The sequence below is a fragment of the Salmo salar genome, chromosome ssa06 (assembly GCF_905237065.1).
Source record: "Salmo salar chromosome ssa06, Ssal_v3.1, whole genome shotgun sequence".
Classification (NCBI taxonomy): Eukaryota; Metazoa; Chordata; class Actinopteri; order Salmoniformes; family Salmonidae; genus Salmo; species Salmo salar.
The window spans coordinates 67,205,296-67,225,887 of NC_059447.1; the positions used below are offsets into that span (position 1 = coordinate 67,205,296).

At 43.1% G+C, this 20,592-nt stretch overlaps 1 protein-coding gene across 1 annotated transcript; it reads left to right on the forward strand.

Annotated features, from left to right (window-relative positions):
* Positions 1-572: 572 nt before the first annotated feature.
* On the forward strand, positions 573-18,996 carry LOC106607889 (inverted formin-2). The gene is made up of 5 exons (XM_014205361.2): positions 573-759; positions 15,734-16,135; positions 16,257-16,372; positions 16,605-16,764; positions 18,959-18,996. Exons 2-5 carry the CDS (start codon positions 15,739-15,741, stop codon positions 18,994-18,996), a joined length of 711 nt encoding a protein of 236 aa, XP_014060836.1. The 5' UTR covers positions 573-759; positions 15,734-15,738.
* Positions 18,997-20,592: the final 1,596 nt, after the last annotated feature.

Below are 20,592 nucleotides of genomic sequence, written 5' to 3' on the forward strand. Positions count from 1 at the left end.
TGAGGTTGCCAGGGTCAGAGTAGAACAGAAGGTGTCATATGCTGAGGCAGTGATGAGAGTAGAGGATGATGGGTCAAGGGTGAATAGTTGGTCTCGGCCAATACAGAGTGATACAAATCTTTCTTCAGTGAGGTTGGCTTCTTAGCATTTATTGCCATGGTTATCACCTGTACCACAGAAATTGAATGTAAATCACAGAATTATAGATGTTATGGTGGAAGCTGCAGAGAAGTATGTGGATGCCTGATGACCTAAGGGTCGAAACGTTAAATAAATATCACCTGGGAACATGAGCAGCAGTGTGCAGCGTTTTCCTTTCTGTTTTCTAAGTATGTGGGTGTACAATGTTTTACTGCAGAAGAGTTATAAGGTACCTTTCGATCTACTTCGCTCCATCCATTACCAAGTGCCTGTCCTCCCCAATTAAGACGCCACCAACCTGTGTTGTAGGGTTTTTGTATCAAAACGTAACGTGATCGACCACACACTCCCGCACAGTAGGTGGCGGCATGCACAAACAAAATGTGCAAGCGCCATGATATCAAAGAAGAAGAAGAACCACTTAAAGTTGTCCTGGTTGATGCATGCAATGTCTGAGCAGGGGAACGCGACCATAGTATTATTTGGAGAACAGCGCTGCAAGGTTTGGCCAGTGTATTTCTACCAAACGCGCGCACACAGGAATTGTAGGAAATTGGCTACTACAAAAAGTTACCTTAGATTCGCAGTGGAATTCGGGCAGTTGAAGGGATAAGTACGGTAAGAGTGACACACGTTTTGTAAATAGGGCGAAATTGGTATGTAATTTGTTAAACTCATGCACTTGGACGGAGAAAAGGACTACTTCACTCGCAAACAAGTTTTTGTCCAACATACAGTAACATTGTATGCTGTATCATGATACACATTGTATTGTCTTGCTCATGCCAAGCCTGGGCGAAGTTATTTTGGCAAAGTGAAGTGCCACTGCCAACATTTCGGTAATACAAAGCGCAACGTTCTGCCAAGCTTGTGGAAGTCATGACAATGGGCACAAAGTATTTGCAATTAGTAATACAGATAAAAGGGTCAAACCACCAATGGAGTACATTTCGGGTAATGTAACTTAAAAACACCTTATTACACCAAATGTGTATTCTATGAAGAGCACATGTTTTCACATCAACGGGTTAAATACGAAAACGTGACTAGTAAATGCCAAGTAACATGGTTGAGGTTTTCATCTTAAATCAGACAAATCCTGTGACATGGGGAATGGAAGTGTGTTGTGTGCAACAGGAAGGGGCAATTGAATGCAGACTACACAAATAACTTACATTGTTAACATGTCTAGCCTATCTATAAGTAACTGTGTTATGCTCAACATGCTCAGTTTTCCACCACAAAACACTGGGGGGAGCAGAAGCTGGTAAGTTACCAGCAACAGTACTACACTACATGACCAAAAGTATGTGGACACCTGCTTAACATCTTCATTCCAAAAGCATGGGCACTAATATAGAGTTAGGCCCCCCTTTGCTGCTATAACAACCTCCACTCTTCTGGGAGGGCTTTTCCCTAGATGTTGGAAAATTGCTGCAGGGACTTGCTTCCATTCAGCCACAAGTATTAGTGAGGTCGTGCGCTGATGTTGAGTGATTAGGCCTGGCTCGCAGTCAGCATTCCAAAGGTGTTTGGGGTTGAGGTCAGGCCAGTTAAGTTCTTTCACACCAATCTAGACTAACCGTTTGTTTGGACCTCACTTTGTGTACAGGGTCATTGTCATGCTGAAACAGGAAAGGGCCTTCCCCAAACTGTTGCCACAAAGTTGGAAGCACAGAATCATCTAGAATGTCATTGTATGCTGTAGTCCTTTCACTGGAACTAAGGGGCCTTGCCCGAACCATGAAAACAGCCCCACACCATTATTACTCCTCCACCAAACTTTACAGTTGGCACTATGCATTGGGGAAGGGAGTGTTCTCCTGGCATCTGCCAAACCTAGATTTGTTTGTTGGCCTGCCAGATGAAGTGTGATCCATCACTCCAGAGAATGCGATTCCACTGCTCCAGTCCAATTGCGGCAAGCTTTGCACCACTCCAGCCGACGCTTGGCATTGCACATTGTGCGGCTACTTGGCCATGGAAACCCATTTCATTAAGCTCCCAACGTATAGTTCTTGTGCTGAAGTTGCTTCCAGAGGCAGTTTGGAACTCGGTAGTGAGTGTTGCAACCGGCTAGAAATTTGACGAACTGACTTGTTGGAAAGGTGGCATCCTATGACGGTGCTGTATTGAAAGTCACTGAGCTCTTCAGTAAGGCCGTTCTATTGCCAATGTTTGTCTATGGAGATTGCATGGCTCTGTGGCTGAAATGGTCAACTCCTAATTTGAAGGGGTGTCCACATACTTTTGGAAATATAGTGTAGGTCTAATAGACACCTGGATTCAGGCTATGGTGCATATACATTGGAAATATAAGTGGGTTATGTCCACTGAAATCTAGTGCAGGGATGGGCTACTTTGATGCGGGTGGGTGCCACAAATTCTGAACTCACTAGGGGATACAGTCAACTGATTTGTGAAATCAATCCATTTGTGCAGTTAAACTGCTTAACTCTCCTTTTGGGTGCCCAAAGCGAGATTTGGTTGGTTGTTTTTAAAGTATATTTTCTGTAATTCTACACTTTTGCCATGGAGCATAGAGACAATGTTGCTATTTTTATAACATTTCCTACAGTTCTACACATTTTGCCATGACTGTTGCCGTGTTACTATGAGGGTGACTAACAAATTCAATGGGGCCCCCCTGGAGGTCACGGCCCCTGGGCACGTGTTGAGATTGTAAGTTAGCTAGACTCTCAAAATTGTTAGTGACTGACAACTAGAAACTGCTGGTGCACAACCAAATTTAGAAATTGCACTTTGTGTATTCTACTATTGTACCTCGTAAAAGTAAGTTGAGCCCTCGACTGAGTACCTTAGGGTACTCGGTAGTGAGTGTTGCACCCGGGCAGACCCTGCTCTAGGAGGTCTAATTTGTTCCCTTGGCCATGTATTGCTAACATCTGTTGGTGATGGTCAGTGCTACCATGGCATTACCCACCTCATTCACAACTTATGACAGGCTGGTGTTTTCTACAGCACACGGGAACACGTTGCATTAGACGAGAAGAGGTGTGTGCGCGCCCGTGTGTTTACGCTGTACTGTATGCAGTTGCTCACACCCATGCATTCTGTAAACAAAAATAAAACGCGGTTGGCCCTCGGCTTTGCATTTTCTTTCTGCCATTTTTAATAAATTGTGTAGAACCAAAGACAAAGGGAGGAAAGAATGAGAAAAGAATGGCCCATTAGTTTAGAATGAATTTGGTTGGTTTAAGATGGCTATATTCCTCATTTTACATAGCGATTGTGTTTTTAGAGTTCCCAAGACTAAATTGATGTTAGTACATTTTCAGAGAGGATGATTTTTGTTGGCATAGTGACGCTGACTAACTGCTGACTGGGTCCCAGAGGGTGAAGTCCTGGATTTAAAGGGAAGAGAAACTGCTAGGGGAGATTCTCTGCTGACAGAGGTGAAAGTGGCTAACTAGGGAGGTCAACAACTATCTAAGTATGTTACTGCACCAGATATGAGACTGCTATAAACCATTCCTTTGCATGAGATAAAGGTTTATTATTGTTCAAACTTCCATGGCTACTGAAATGTTTTATTTATAGTGATACATTATTGTAAACTGCGTAGTGCTCAATTGCTCTGTAAGCTTTCACAAGGTGCAGAAAGGTAGATTAGCAGGCCACTCGTGTGGTGTATTTTGTCAGGCTGTATTTGAGTTAACAGATGGCCTACCATAGGAAAATGGGGGGGCTTCTTCAGTCTCCCAAGTTAAACTATAATGTGGCCACCAATATGCTGACATCCCTAGTTATTCAGGAAAGCTCAACGTGCGCTCTGCCTCCTCTCCCTTCCTGGTGGCTATTTCTTGCGTACCTAGAATGCTTCAGTAGAACGTTTTTGATTGGGGGAGTGAAGAATTAGCTCTGAAAGGCACTCCAACGATGGCGATCCTTCTCCACAATTTTTGTAGTGTGGATGCTGCTGTTTACTTGAATTAGAATAACTTTTTATAGTTATTGTCTTTGGTGTGGACGGCCCTGTAAGAAGTCACATCACATAGCCCAGAGCCTTGTTCCTTTTTTCACATGACCCAAGGAAGATTCTCTCTGCCAGGGTCATGCTGGTCTAGCATTTCTCAAAAGTGCTGGCTAATGATAATCTTGACAAGAATTTGCGTTGTATAGTATATGCAACACATTACCATTTGCATCTCCAGGAATGTCATGCTACACATTCTAAGGGATGTAATTTGCCTCTATCAGACAGTGATGTGTGAATGAAGAAGCAGAGTTTCTGCATACTTTGCATGTAGGTTTATATCACATGCCATTCAGTACTGTATGTCTTAGACATAAACACTTATGTGATGCAATTTACTAAATTGCTTTGATTCAGTTGACCACAACCCTGTTGATAACTGCATGGTGTTGCTATCGAGGCCTCTATAAACCAATAATGATGTCAAGGTTATTTCAGAAATCTGTCCCTATAGTCAGGCAACTCCTCATAGATTCTCAGGTTTGGGAGGAATGTGACGGAGAGAATAACACAACAAAAGTTAATAATTTACTAAGGAATGTTAATCTTGGCCTCTGTCGCAATAAACAGGGGTGTTTCTATGATTTGAAGACATTGGGGGCTTAGCCCAAAGCCAGTGGGGGGGGTCCAGGGGCATCCTTCCCCGTCAAAGAATTTCAACAGCAAAATGCATGAATTTTGTGCACTTAGAGATTTTATTTTATTCAGGTAATTTGCACCTTTCTATCTGCCATAGCAGACACTGCCAGTAGTCCATTACAGTAGCTACTGTGGATCTCTACTCTGGAGCACACTCTATTCTGGAACACACAGGCTACATCTAGTGTACTGCGAAAAACCTCCATACCACTCAACAGACTCTGACCTGTCCAATAAGCCAAACTGATTAAAGAATCCCACACTACCCAAACACCATCTCTCACACAATTAGAATCCATAGAGCGGTTTTAAGTGATGCAATCTACTGTGTGCTCACCCCTCTGCCGTTCTCCTTCACTTTCGTTGTTCTTTGCTGTCTCGTTTATCCACCCTCTCGTCCTGTCCTGGTTGTTAAAAGTGGGAGCAATAGTTTTAATAGTAATTTAACAGCCTTCACCTCACCTGCAAATTCTTTGTAAATCATGTTTTTCTTTTTTCAGTCTGTTTTTCACCTGTTTTTGTAATTTGTCAATAAAACTCATTAGAATCTATAGAGCCACCTCAGTTCTCGCTCCTTCTCTTCTGTCACTGTCTTGTCTATTGCTGTCTTAGGTTCGTGTTACTGTTTCCTTTTTCTATCCTCTTCTGTTATGTTCTGTTCTTCTGGATTCTCTCCATATCCTATTCTTTTTCTGTCTTATATGGTGAATCTTTTAGTTTAGCAATCCAAAACGATCAGTGGGATACTGGGGTAGCTTATCTTTTTTGGGGCATGTGTCTGGGTCACCTAAATCATCCTCTTCCCTACCAGTTGACCCTGCCTGCTGCTGTTCTGCTCCACTGGCCTGTTCTCACTTGTCCTCATCTTTGGCTCATTAGTAAAGTAGGGGTACAACATGTCATTAGTTTGTTTTAAAGGGCGACTGCACTTCCTGTTTGGGCCTAGTTTTTAGATTTGATTTAAGAAATGGGGTAATGATGTTGGGGACAACATCGGCTGAATCACAATTTTTTGCTGAAATAATAATTGCTTGTCAATTCATTTTTGTAATGGAAATCCTGGTTATAGGTAACAATCCTTCTCATGAACTGCCTGCATTATTACGCATGTTAATTGTGGAAATTAAGATACTCTTTTTAAATGTATTAACAAATATAATACAAATCGAGGTTGGGGCGTTTGGAAATGCTTTTGGCGGTTGATCTGATTCTGTTCTGTGGGTGGCACTGTGATCTTTTCAAAGGATGTGTCCTGGTCTCTCGGGGCCTGGGGATCCGGGAGAATGGGTGGGTCTGCCGGTCACTGGGATTTAGCGGGTGGATTAGTGGAGAACAATTGGTTTACTTAGTAGCGACGCAAATAACATCGTACAGCTATATGGACACTCAAACACTATTGTACTTTTTAATGGTAAGTTTACTAAAATATATTATGATAAATAGAATTGGAACTTGTATCTCATTCTGGTGAAATGACTACAGCCTGTTATAATTGTAATGGTTTAGCAGATGATAATAAAAAATTAAAAAACACGATCATTATTTACCTGGCTAAAAGACAATAAATATATTTATTGTTTACAGGAAACTCATTCAACAATTAATTTTAGATGAAGTTGTGTGGAAAAAGGACTGGGTGGTGAAGTATACTTCTCCCATGGACAAAGAAACTCAAGGGGTGATTTTAATTCTTACTAATTTTGCTCTGAATGTGCAAATTGTCTATATACAGTACCAGCAAAAACTATATACAGTACCAGTCAAAAGTTTGTACACACCTACTCATTCAAGGGTTTTTCTTTATTTTTTTTTTATATTGTAGAATAATAGTGAAGACATCAAAACTATGAAATAACACACATGGAATCATGTAGTAACCAAAAAAGTGTTTGTTTTAGATTATTCAAAGTAGCAACGCTTTGCCTTGGCATTCTCTCAACCAGCTTCATGAGGTAATCACCTGGAATGCACTTAAATTAACAGGTGTGCCTTGTTAAAAGTTAATTTGTGGAATTTCTTTCCTTAATGCATTGGAGCCAATCAGTTGTTGTGACAAGGTAGGGGTGGTATATATATATATATATATGGCCCTATTTGGTAAAAGACCAAGTCCATATTATGGCAAGAACTGCTCAAATAAGCAAAGAGAAACAACAGTCCATCATTACTTTAAGACATGAAGATCAGTCAATCTGGAACATTTCAAGAACTTTTAAAGTTTCTTCAAGTGGAGTCGCAAAAACCATCAAGTGCTATGATGAAACTGGCTCTCATGAGGACTGCCACAGGAATGGAAGACCCAGAGTTACCTCTGCTGCAGAGGATACATTCATTAGAGTTAGCAGTAGAGGTCGACCGATTAATCGGAATGGCTGATTAATTAGGGCCGATTCAAGTTTTCATAACAATCGGTATTTTTGGCCACCGATTTGCATTTATTTATTTTTTTGCTTTAAAAAAAAAAAAAAATGTAAAGACCTTTTTATATAACTAGGCAAGTCAGATTAAGAACACATTCTTATTTTCAATGACGGCCTAGGAACGAGGGTTAACTGCCTTGCTCAGGGGGATTCGTTTTTGCAACCTCCCGGTTACTAATCCAATCCAACGCACAAGGACTACCTGACTACCTGTTACGCGAGAGCAGCAAGAAGCCAAGGTAAGTTGCTAGCTAGCATTAAACTTATCTTAGAAAAAACCGATCAATCTTAACATAATCACTAGTTAACTACACATGGTTGATATTACTAGTTTATCTAACGTGTCCTGCATTGCATATAATCGATGCGGTGCCTGTTAATTTATCATTGAATCATAGCCTATTTCACCAAATGGGTGTTGATTTAATAAGCGCATTTGCGAAAAAAGCACTGTCATTGCACCAATGTATCTAACCATAAACCTCAATGCCTTTCTTTAAAATCAATAAACAAGTATATATTTTTAAACCTGCATATTTTAATATTGCCCGCTAACATGAAATTGTCACATCTCTAGCGTTCATTGCATGCAGAGTCAGGGTATATGCAACAGTTTGGGCCGCCTGGCTCGTTGTGAACTAATTTGCCAGAATTTTACGTAATTATGACTTAACATTGACATAACATAACTCGTAAGCATTCATTCAGACAGCACTTTCGTGCGTTTTGCCAGCAGCTCTTCGCTGTGTTTCAAACCGGGTGGGTATAATTTGTGAAACGTTCCAACAGGAATCTATTCCAAAAACTTCAAAAATAACAAGGTTGCCAAAAAACAACGCATACAAAGTTGTATAGCGGCAGAATAAGATACCAGGTAGTGAGTGGTCTATTTCATAGCGTTTTTCACTCATCACGTTTATTCTGAAAAATGTCTGTCCTCACTCTGGTTGCCTATGGCCAAACATTAAGAATAAGCTACGTGGTGAGTTGATGCCTATTCGGCAGCGAGTTAGCTATGTTTGTATGTGTTGCTACTTTGTATGCGTTGTTGGTTGGCAACCTTTTACTTTACATTTTTTTTGGAACAGATTCCTGTTGGAACGTTCCACAAATTATACCCACCCCTTCAAGCCTATCAACTCCCAAGATTAGGCTGGCGTAACCGATGTGAAATGGCTAGCTAGTTAGCCGGGTGCGCGCTAATAGCGTTTCAAACGTCACTCGCTCTGAGACTTGGAGTAGTTGTTTCCCTTCCTCTACATGGGTAACGCTGCTTCGAGGGTGGCTGTTGTCGATGTGTTCCTGGTTCAAGCCCAGGTAGGAGCGAGAAGAGGGACGGAAGCTATACTGTTACTGGCAATACTAAAGTTCCTATAAGAACATCCAATAGTGAAAGGTATATGAAATACAAATCGTATAGAGAGAAATAGTCCTATAATTCCTATAATAACTACAACCTAAAATTTACCTGGGAATATTGAAGACTCATGTTAAAAGGAACCACCAGCTTTCATATGTTCCCATGTTCTGAGCAAGGCACTTAAACCTTAGCTTTCTTACATGGCACATATTGCACTTTCACTTTTCTCCAACACTTTGTTGCGTTATTTAAACCAAATTGAACATGTTTCATTATTTATTTGAGGCTAAATTGATTTTATTGATGTGTTAAAATAAGTGTTCATTCAGTATTGTTGTAATTATCATTATTATAAATAAACAACCCCCCCCACCCCCCCCAAAAAATCGGCCCATTTAATCGGTATCGGCTTTTTTCGACCCTCCAATCTGTATCGGCCTCAAAATCATAATCGGTTGGGCCACAGAAATTGCAGCCCAAATAAATGCTTTGAAGAGTAAAGTAACACATCAACTTTTCAGAGGCGACTGCGTGAATCCGGCGTTCATAGTTGAATTGCTGCAAAGAAACCACTACTAAAAGGACACCAATAAGAAGAGACTTGCTTGGGCCAAGAAACATGAGCAATGCCTGTTAGACCGGTGGAAATCTGTCCTTTGGTCTGCGTCCGATACTTTAAAAAAATAATACAAAAATAAAAAATTCGTTCCAACTGCAGTGTCTTTGTGAGGGCAGAGTAGGCGAACGGATGATCTGCGCGTGGGTGGTTCCCACTGAAGCATGGAGGTGGTGTGATGCTGTGGGGGTGCCTTGCTGGTGACACTGTCAGTAATTTTCTATTTAGTATTCAAGGCACACTTAACCAGCAAGGTTACCACAGCATTCTGCAGTGATACGCCATCCCATCTGATTTGTTTTTCATCAGTTTGAAAATAAGGGAGAGCCGCACACTCTAGGAGCTCAGAGGAGCTTGTTTTTCATCAAGACAATGACCCAGCACACCTCCAGGCTGTGTAAGGGCTATTTCTCCAAGTAGGAGAGTGAGTGAATGCCTCATCGGACGACCTGGCCTCCACCACCCCCCGTCCTCAACCCAATTGAGATGGTTTGGGATGAGTTGGACCGCAGAGTGAAGGAAAAGCAGCCAACAAATGCTCAGCATATGTGGGAACTCCTTCAAAACTGTTGGAAAAGCATTCCAGGTGAAGCTGGTTGAGAGAATGCCAAGCATGTGCAAAGCTGTCAAAGGCAAAGGCTGGCTACTTTGAAGAATCTAAAATATACACTGCTCAAAAAAATAAAGGGAACACTTAAACAACACAATGTAACTCAAGTCAATCACACTTCTGTGAAATAAAACTGTCCACTTAGGAAGCAACACTGATTGACAATAAATTTCACATGCTGTTGTGCAAATGGAATAGACAACAGGTGGAAATTATAGGCAATAAGCAAGACACCCCCAATAAAGGAGTAGTTCTGCAGGTGGAGACCACAGACCACTTCTCAGTTCCTATGCTTCCTGGCTGATGTTTTGGTCACTTTTGAATGCTGGCGGTGCTTTCACTCTAGTGGTAGCATGATACGGAGTCTACAACCCACACAAGTGGCTCAGGTAGTGCAGTTCATCCAGGATGGCACATCAATGCGAGCTGTGGCAAGAAGGTTTGCTGAGATGAGATCCTCAGACCCCTTGTGAGACCATATGCTCGTGCGGTTGGCCCTGGGTTCCTCCTAATGCAAGACAATGCTAGACCTCATGTGGCTGGAGTGTGTCAGCAGTTCCTGCAAGAGGAAGGCATTGATGCTATGGACTGGCCCGCCCGTTCCCCAGTCCTGAATCCAATTGAGCACATCTGGGACATCATGTCTCGCTCCATCCACCAACGCCACGTTGCACCACAGACTGTCCAGGAGTTGGCGGATGCTTTAGTCCAGGTCTGGGAGGAGATCCCTCAGGAGACCATCCGCCACCTCATCAGGAGCATGCCCAGGCGTTGTAGGGAGGTCATACAGGCACGTGGAGGCCACACACACTACTGAGCCTCATTTTGACTTGTTTTAAGGACATTACATCAAAGTTGGATCAGCCTGTAGTGTGGTTTTCCACTTTAATTTTGAGTGTGACTCCAAATCCAGACCTCCATGGGTTGATAAATTGGATTTCCATTGATTATTTTTGTGTGATTTTGTTGTCAGCACATTCAACTATGTAAAGAAAAAAGTATTTAATAAGATTTCTTTCATTCAGATCTAGGATGTGTTATTTTAGTGTTCCCTTTATTTTTTTGAGCAGTATATTTTGATTTAACACTTTTTGGTTACATGATTCCATATGTGTTATTTTGTAGTTTTGATGCCGTCACTATTCTACAATGTATTATAATTGTAGATGCAGCATACAATGTTTGTTATATTACACTGTACTAGGATGTTAGTCCATCCATAAAGATTAGAAATGAAACTGTAGGTGAACCTGTGACTTAACTCTTTCCCAAGTGTGTTAGTATGTATATCATATCTTGGGTCATTGGGCTAAGCCAGGTATGTAAACGTCTTAATGCACTGAAAGTTCTCTCAAGCTGCTAACTGGGATGGTCAGAGCGGACTGTATGATTGCCTTCAGTGATGGAAACATATCAGGGTCTAACAGTTTGTACACACAGGACATGTCAGAATGGCATCTTTTTTTGAGAGATCATGTTTAGCAAGAACTACTTTCTCTAAAAAAACAATTAGAAATAAACTCAAAAGAAACGTCCTCTCCCTGTCAACTGTGTTTATTTTCAGCAAACTTAACATGTGTAAATATTTGTATGCACGTAACAAGATTCAACAACTGAGACAAACTGAACAAGTTCCACAGACATGTGACTAACAGAAATTAAATAATGTGTCCTTGAACAAAGGGGGGGAGTAAGTCAGTATCTGGTGTGGCCACCAGCTGCATTAAGTACTGCAGTGCATCTCCTCATGGACTGCACCAGATTTGCCAGTTCTTGCTGTGAGATGTTATCCCACTCTTCCACCAAGGGAACTGCAAGTTCATGGACGTTTCTGCGGGGAATGGCCCTAGCTCTCACCCTCCAATCCAACAGGTCCCAGATGTGTTCAATGGGATTGAGATCTGGGCTCTTCACTGGCCATGGCAGAACACTGACATTCCTGTCTTGCAGGAAGTCATGCACAGAACGAGCAGTATGGCTGGTGGCATTGTCATGCTGGAGGGTCATGTCAGGATGAGCCTGCAGGAAGGGTACCACATGAGGGAGGAGGATGTCTTCCCTGTAATGCACAGCGTTGAGATTGCCTGCAATGACGACAAGCTCAGCCCGATGATGCTGTGACACACTGCCATGGACCCTCCACCTCCAAATCGATCCCGCTCCAGAGTACAGGCCTCGGTGTAACGCTCATTTCTTTGACGATAAATGCGACTCCTACCATCACCCCTGGTGAGACAAAACTGGGGCTTGTCAGTGAAGAGCACTTTTTGCCAGTCCAGTCTGGTCCAGCGACGGTGGGTTTCTGCCCGTAGGCGACGTTGTTGCCAGTGATGTCTGGTGAGGACCTGCCTTACAACAGGTCTACAAGCCCGGTGTCCAGCCTCTTGCGAACAGTCTGAGCACTGATGGCGGGATTGTGCGTTCCTGGTGTAACTCGGGCAGTTGTTGTTGCCATCCTGTACCTGTCCCGCAGGTGTGATGTTCGGCTGTACCGATCCTGTGCAGGTGTTACACGTGGTCTGCCACTGCGAGGACGATCAGCTGTCTGCCCTGTAGCGCTGTCTTAAGCGTCTCACAGTATGGACGTTGAAATATTTATTGCCCTGGCCGCATCTGCAGTCCTCATGCCTCCTTTCAGCATGCCTAAGGCACGTTCACGCAGAAGAGCAGGGACCCTGGGCATCTTCTTTTGGTGTTTTTCAGAGTCTGTAGAAATGCCTCGCTTTAGTGTCCTAAGTTATCATAACTGTGACCTTAATTGCCTACCGTCTGTAAGCAGTTAGTATCTTAACGACTGTTCCACAGGTGCATCTTCATTGTTTACGGGTTCATTGAACAAGCATGGGAAACAGTGTTTAAACCCTTTACAATCCAAATAACTTCACATATCTTCATTCTTTGAAAGGCAGGGTCCTGAAAAAGGGACGTCCCTTTTTTTTTGCTGAGTTTATATTAATATGGGCTATTTTCAGCCCTTTCCTGGGTAGCTTATCAGAGAGACAAAATATGGAAAAGAGCAAACGAAGCTAGAGAATTTTCCATTCAGCGGGCCATGAATCAGTTGGTGTGTTTAAGTGTGTGTTGCAGTTGTGAAGCTAGGAATATCTATGATTTTATTTAGTCAGTTCTACCACAACATTGCCAATTTTAAATGTGGTTAATGTGAAGTTCAGCTTCAGTCCACAGGGGGGCACTCACTGTCAAGATACTTGCTTCAATCAAAATCTCTTCTGTCCCAGCTAGCTAGCCAGCAAAGCTAGCCACAGAAACAAAACCCATCAAATACACTTGCTGGAAATGAACACTTTTCCTAATACCGTGACTTATGTCAACGTCCTTAGCTTGCCCATTCACTAAATGTATTGCTACATAACTGACACCCAATAGCTTTAAGAACGACTGCCTTTTTAAAAAAACAAATCCCTTAAATGGCCTGTGGCATTGATATGAGTCAAAGTTATTCTAGTGTCAATATTGACAGTGTAAATAGGATAATTCTGGTCCCAAAGTCAGTCTTGTTTGGAACATCCATGCGTCACAACGGGGTACATTCTAAGGTTGGGTTTTGATTTGACAATGTCCATTTGCGCACTAACATGGGCTGAACAGCTGCGGTGATTCCTCTCTCCAATAGCATGGACATGGTCAGCAGCTCTGACTGTTTACATAAGACAACACCTCCTTTTTTGCATTTATTTTTTTTACTTGAGAAATACTGCCCCAAACACCTTAGTTGTAGCAACTAAAACATCCTCGGAAAAAATTACTAATCAATTAATTACTCAAGAATTCTGTAATTTGTCTCTTTAGATTCATTCTGGGGATTTTGAGGAAGTGAAATATTGGCTTCCGCGTCTAGTGTCTCATGGGATAAACATCATTAAGTCTCGTTTTTCTTTTCTTCTAATGAGCAACAGGAAAAACACACTTGCTTATCGGCCTGTTCAGTGGCTCTCTTAGGATGCTGAGCGCTAATGCTAGCTTATTAACATTAGCCAACCCTTATGCTGATGGAGACTAGTGTCAGCTACCACTGACTTTGCAGTAACTGCTGCTGCTCCTGCTGCACTTTGATTTTCTGTTTGTTCTACCCCTTCCACCATGTTCACAGCTGCCTGCTCATGCTCAACCTGCTTTTTTTTGCTTCCCTTTCGGAAGAAGTTCTGATAATCCATATTTGCTCTGTGCTATACTGCAGACTGACTGTGACAGGCATGTTTCTGAATGATGACATTGACATTTAACCGGTGCTGTGGGAGAGGTGTCAAGGGACCATGTGCGGTCTACTGCCTTGTGAAATCTTGACCAATCACAACAGGTACCGCATCACTACAGGCGCTTCTTGCAGGTTTCAACTTGATTACACAGCCACAAAGTCAACATGGGGGGAGGGGGGGGGGGGATTGCTTTTTGATTTTTAATTCAAGGTTAGCAGTGTGGTTTGGTTTAAAATCAGATTTTAAGAAGATGACTTGTAGAAATGGGCAGGGTTTAGCCATAATTAGGACTTTCACTGTAACTAGTGAAGACCCTACTACTGCCTAAAGCAGTTTATTTTTGTCAAATGTGTCCGTAAAACTTTTTAATATACTGCATAATGCAAGTGATGTGTGGTAATGGAAACTGCTATCCTATGGCTTCTGGACCATTTCTTCATACACACAAACTGTTGAGCATGGAAAAACCCAGCAGCGTTGCAGTTCTCGACAAAAAAACGGTGCGCCTGGTGACTACCATACCCTGTTCACCGGCACGTAAATATTTTGTCTTGCCAATTCACCCTCTGAATGGCACACATACACAATCCGTGTCTCAAGGTTTAAATGCTACTTTAACTTGTCTCATCCCCTTCATCTACCCTGATGGAAGTGGATTTAACAAGTGACATCAATAAGGGATCAAAGCTTTCACCTTGTCAGTCCATGTCATAGAAAGAGCAGGTCTTAATGTGTTTTATTTACACGACCGTTCAAAAGCTTGGGGTCACTTAAATGTCCTTGTTTTAAAGAAATAGTGTAGACATTGTTAATGTTGTAAATGACTATTGTAGCTGTAAAAGGCAAAAAAAAAAATGTATGGAATATCTACATTGGCGTTCAGAGGTCCATTATCAGCAACCATTACTCGTGTTCCAATGGCATGTTGTGTTAGCCTTTTAAAATGATAAACTTGGATTAGCTAATTGATCAGAGAACCCTTTTTGTTAGCACAGCTGAGAACTGTTCTGATTAAAGAAGCAATAAAACTAGCTGATGCTCCAGATACTCAACATTTGTGGGTTCGATTACAGGCTCAAAATGGCCAGAAACACTTCTTCTGAAACTTGTCAGTCTATTCTTGTTCTGAGAAATGAAGGCTATTCGATGCGAGAAATTGCCAAGAAACGGAAGATCTCGTACAACTCTCTTCACAGAACAGCGCAAACTGGCTCTAACCAGAATGGAAAGAGGAGTGGGAGGCCCCGGTGCACAACTGAGCAAGAGGACAATTACATTAGTGTCTAGTTTGAGAAACAGACACCTCACAAGTCCTCAACTGGCGGATTCAGTAAACAGTACCAGCAAAACACCAGTCTCAACGTCAACAGTGAAGAGGCGACTCCAGGATGCTGGCCTTCTAGGCAGAGTTGCAAAGAAAAAGCCATATCTCAGACTGGCCAACAAAAATACAAATATTAAGATTGGCAAAAGAACACACAGAGGAACTCTGCCTAGAAGGCCAGCATCCCGGAGTCGCCTCATCACTGACATTGAGACAGGTGTTTTTATCAGGCAGGTGTATTTTGAAAATGGATACCCTGCTTTTACTACCTCCCAACTTTCATTTTGTGTCTTCCAATCATATTTTGTAGTTCCTCTGAATCCATCATTTAGACTTATTTTTAAATGTTCTTTGTTGTCGGTCTGTTTTCACTCGTGTCACAACCCAAACATTGCTCCCTTTTTTTCAGTTGCTATGGCAGCCAAGGCATCCAAAAGGAAGTGGGGTGCCCTGAAGGAGCACCTGACCAGCAGCCCCCCTGACCGAGATGCTCACCTGGAGGCCAACTTGGAGAACTCAGTTCCAGAGCTATGCATACGACTGCTACAGGTACCCACAGTGGTCAACTACTCAGGGGTGCGGAGGCGTCTGGAGGGCAGTGACCAGGAATGGATGGTGCAGTTCCTGGAGCTCAATGGACTGGATCTGCTGATGGAGGCCCTGCAGAGGCTGTCTGGCCGGGGGTGTGCCCGCATCGCTGACGCCCTCCTCCAGCTCACTTGTGTGGCCTGTGTGAAGGCAGTGATGAACTCCTCCGCTGGGCTGCACTTTATACTGGACAATGAGGGATACGTCAGGACCCTGTCACAAGGTGAGAAAGAAGTCTAGTAAGCAGGGTGGCAGGCGGGGTGGCAAAGGAGCTTGGGAGGAGGTGAACAGGCCTGCTTGTCTGTCTGTGTCCGTTGGGACATGATCTCTGTTTTGATTGGCAGCCCTGGACACGTCCAACACCATGGTAAAGATGCAGGTGTTTGAGCTGCTGGCGGCCCTCGCCCTGTTTAACCCACAGGGACACCACCTGGCCATGGATGCCCTGGAGCACTATAAAGTAAGGCCACCTTTTTAGCCTTTTTTCAATCAGCATAACATCATAAATGTAATGATTTTCAAATGATAATTATAGTCATTGTTCACTTTCAAAGCAATTGTCAGATTGAAGCATCATTGATGCCCCATGTGTTCATGCAAAGTATTAAAGGGAGGCTTATGGAAATATATATTTTTGACATCATGAATTTTGGATGATAACCGTAAGTAATCTTTATAACTGTCTCTGACAGAGTGTGAATATGCAGCAGTACCGCTTCAGTGTCATCATGAATGAGCTGCATGCGACTGACAACGTTCCGTACATGGTCGTCCTCATGAGTGTGGTCAACGTGATCATCTTTGGGGTAGAGGACCTGAGGAAGCGGGACAAACGACGCAAAGAGTTCATCGGTATCACTCCCTCTTAACCATGCTTTTTCAAAACTCATGTAATAGAGAAACACAGGTATTGGTGTGAATAGGCGATGAAGCCCCTCATTGTCTCTTGAGAAAGGTTTCAATTGCCATGTGTACAGTACCAGTCAAAGGTTTGGACTCAACTACTCATTCCAGGGTTTCTCATTATTGTTACTGTTTTCTACTTTGTAGAATAATGAAGACATCAACTAGGAAATAACACCTATGGAATCATGTAGTAACCAAAAAAGTGTTAAACAAATCCAAATATATTAGATTCTTCAAAGTAGCCACCCTTTGCCTTGACAGCTTTGCACACTTGGCATTCTCTCAACCAGCTTCATGGGGTAGTCACCTGGAATGCATTTCAATTAACAGGTATGCCTTGTTAAAAATATATTTGTGGAATTTCTTTCCTTCTTGAGCCAATCAGTTGTGGTAAGGTTGGTATACAGAAGATAGCCCTATTTGGTAAAAGACCAAGTCCATAATTTGGCAAGAACAGCTCAAATAACCAAAGAGAAACGACTGTCCATTACTTTAACCCATGAAGGTCAGTCAATCCAGAAGAATTTCTCAAGAACTTTGAACGTTTTTTCAAGTGCAGTCGCAAAAACCATCCAGCGCTATGATGAAACTGGCTCTCATGAGGACCGCCACAGGAAAAGACCCAGAGTTACCTCTGCTGCAGAGGATACATTCATTAGTTAGCAGCCTCAAATTGTAGCCCAAATAAATGCTTTGAAGAGATAAAGTAGCAGACACATCTCAACATCAACTGTTCAGAGAAGACCGTGTGAATCAGGCCTTCATGTTTGGATTGCTGCGAAGAAACCACTACTAAAGGACACCAATAATAACAAATGACATGCTTGGATCAAGAAACATGAACAATGGACCTTAGACCGGTGGAAATCTGTCCTTTGGTCTGATGAGTCCAAATTCAAGATTTTTGGTTCCAACCATCGTGTCTTGTGAGACACCGAGTAGGTGAACGGATGATATCCGCATGTGTATTTCCCCACTGTAAAGTGTGGGGGTGCTTTGCTGGTGACACTGTCTGTGATTTTTATTTACAATTCAAGCCACTCTTAGCCAGCATGGCTACCACAGCATTCTGCAGTGATACGCCATCCCATCTGGTTTGGGCTTATTTGTTTTTCATCAGGACAATGACCCAACACCTCCAGGCTGTGTAAGGGCTATGTAACCAAGAATGAGTGTGATGGAGTGCTCCATCAGATGACCTGGCCTCCGCAATCACCCGTCCTCAACCCAATTGGGATGAGTTGGACCGCAGAGTGAAGGAAAAGGAGCCAACAAGTGCTCAGCATATATGGGAACTCCTTCAAGACTGTTGGAAAAGCATTCCAGGTGAAGCTGGTTGAGAGAATGCCAAGTGTGCAAAGCTGTCATCAAGGCGAAGGCTGGCTACTTTGAAGAATCTGTAATAAAATATATTTTGATGTAACACTTTTTGTTACTACATGATTCCATATGTGTTATTTCATAGTTTTGATGTCTTCACTTATTCTACAATGTAGAAAATATAATTGGAAAAACCCTCGAATGAGTAGGTGTCCATACTTTTGACTGGTACTGTATGTCTAATTGACGTGGAAACAGTCAAGGAGAGGCTTAAGGAGTGTCTCTCACAAGCTAGAATCCATAGTTGCTACATGCATTTTTGGACTAAATAATGATTGATATATATATATATATATATAATCTCCGTTTGATTCTTGACGAATATAGCTTAGAAATGCGTCATGAGCTTAGTTTAACTGTCGTACCCCATCAGAACCCAAAATATAAGCTTGTTTTACACCAATGTTTGTCAAACACTGTATATCCTCGAAACATGGTTAAAATCATAATTTTGTTATCATGGATGGTCAGTTTCTGCATCCATAGCTCTATGAATTTGTGTGGTTACAGTTCTCCAGGCCCATCCTCAGCTTTTTACCAAAAGAGGCTTTGTTTGAATTAAAGACTCTAGCTTTAAAGATCAACCTTGCACATTGATTACTACTATCAATAAATACCACACCAGCGCTTACTTGGTGTGGTGTTACATATGTTGCAAAAATAAATCAGAACAATGAAGATATTGCAATCGTTATAAGCAATGACTTGAATACAGGAAATGGAGATGTTGAACTTAGCTGTGCCATTCTTTGTCTCCCAGGGCTTCAATTACTACAATTACTTCCAAAACTTAGGTAAGTTGAGTCTCTTTTTTTTCATTATTGTGTATATATATATAAATATATAAATATTTCACGATCTGAACTTTTTGTAAATTAGCAAATGCTTTGTTCTGCACTGCACACATTTTTCTTTCACACTGCGACTTGTTTTATCCTGTGGAAATACATGTGTGTTACAGAGAGACTGAGGATGTGGACCTGAACATCCAGTGTGAGGCCTTTGAGGACACCATGGCAGAGGATGAGGAGGAGATGGAGAGGGTGTACGGAGGCATCGACATGAGCAGTCACCAGGAAGTCTTCAACACACTCTTCACCAAAGTAAGCACCAATAAAGGGTATATTTATTTGTAAATGGAAATCCACAGCAGATAATACAACTTTCTCCCCCTCACTCCAGTTGAGTAGCTCCCCTGCATCGGTGCAGCTGCTGTCTATCCTGCAGGCTCTGTTGTTGGTAGGGCCGGAGCAGAGCGTGGTGTGGCTGGCCCTGGAGGCCCTGGCTGACCGCGCTACTTTGTTGGCACAGGACCGTGAGTCTCACATCAATCACCTTCTCATGGTCCATAAACATTGTGTGGCCGTGTATGCTGACATGTTATGGCTGGTTTAGGTCACGCTTACATTGCGTGTGTGTTCTTTAGCTGAAGTTGACTCCACCGAGCGCCTGATGGAACGTCTGGTGTCCTCCAAGGGTCAGCAAGGGTCACCTAAGGTCAAGACCACAGACCGGGGCGTTCAGATTGATCGGTCAATCTCTCCATCAGCTCTATCAGATGTCCTCATTAAAGAATCTACTGCCCCTGTTGCCACTGTACCTCCTCCCCATCCTCATCTACCACCACCCCTACCAAGCATGAGAACTTCTGTCCGACCACTTCCTGGCTTCTCTGGGATGCCTCCCCCTGGTCTCCCTCCTCCGCCACCACCTCTACCAGTGATGGGGCATGGAGGTCCACCGCCTCCCCCACCCCTGCCTGGCATGATGGGTCCGCCGCCTCCCCCACCCCTGCCTGGCATGACGGGTCCGCCGCCTCCCCCACCCCTGCCTGGCATGACGGGTCCGCCGCCTCCCCCACCCCTGCCTGGCATGACGGGTCCGCCGCCTCCCCCACCCCTGCCTGGCATGATGGGTCCGCCGCCTCCCCTTAGTGGCAATGACATTATAGTGGCCCAGAGTGTGCAGACGCAGGGGCGATCCTGCTACGCCTCTTCACCCAAGGTGGGCCGCTGCCCCACACTGCGTATGAAGAAGCTCAACTGGCAGAAGCTGCCATCCAGAGTGGTGACTGGTAAGGAACCTGTCAGATTGCCACCTTTTGAATTAAACTGACACATACAGCTGACCCTGATAAGTGCCCATTGGATAAATTCAAACTCTGTGTAATTTATAAGTCGCAATTAAAATACTGTCCATTATTGTCTCTTGCTAAAGATAGTCACTCCATGTGGACCTCGGTGCAGGTAGATTCTCTGGAGCCTGACTACTCCAGTATTGAGGAGCTCTTCTGTCTGCCAGTGACTGAGTCAAAAGCCAAAGGCAGCACCCCTGCAGTCAAACAGGTGCCCAAAGAGGTAGATGTGGTCTTAACCTATCTCATTGTAGTCTTTC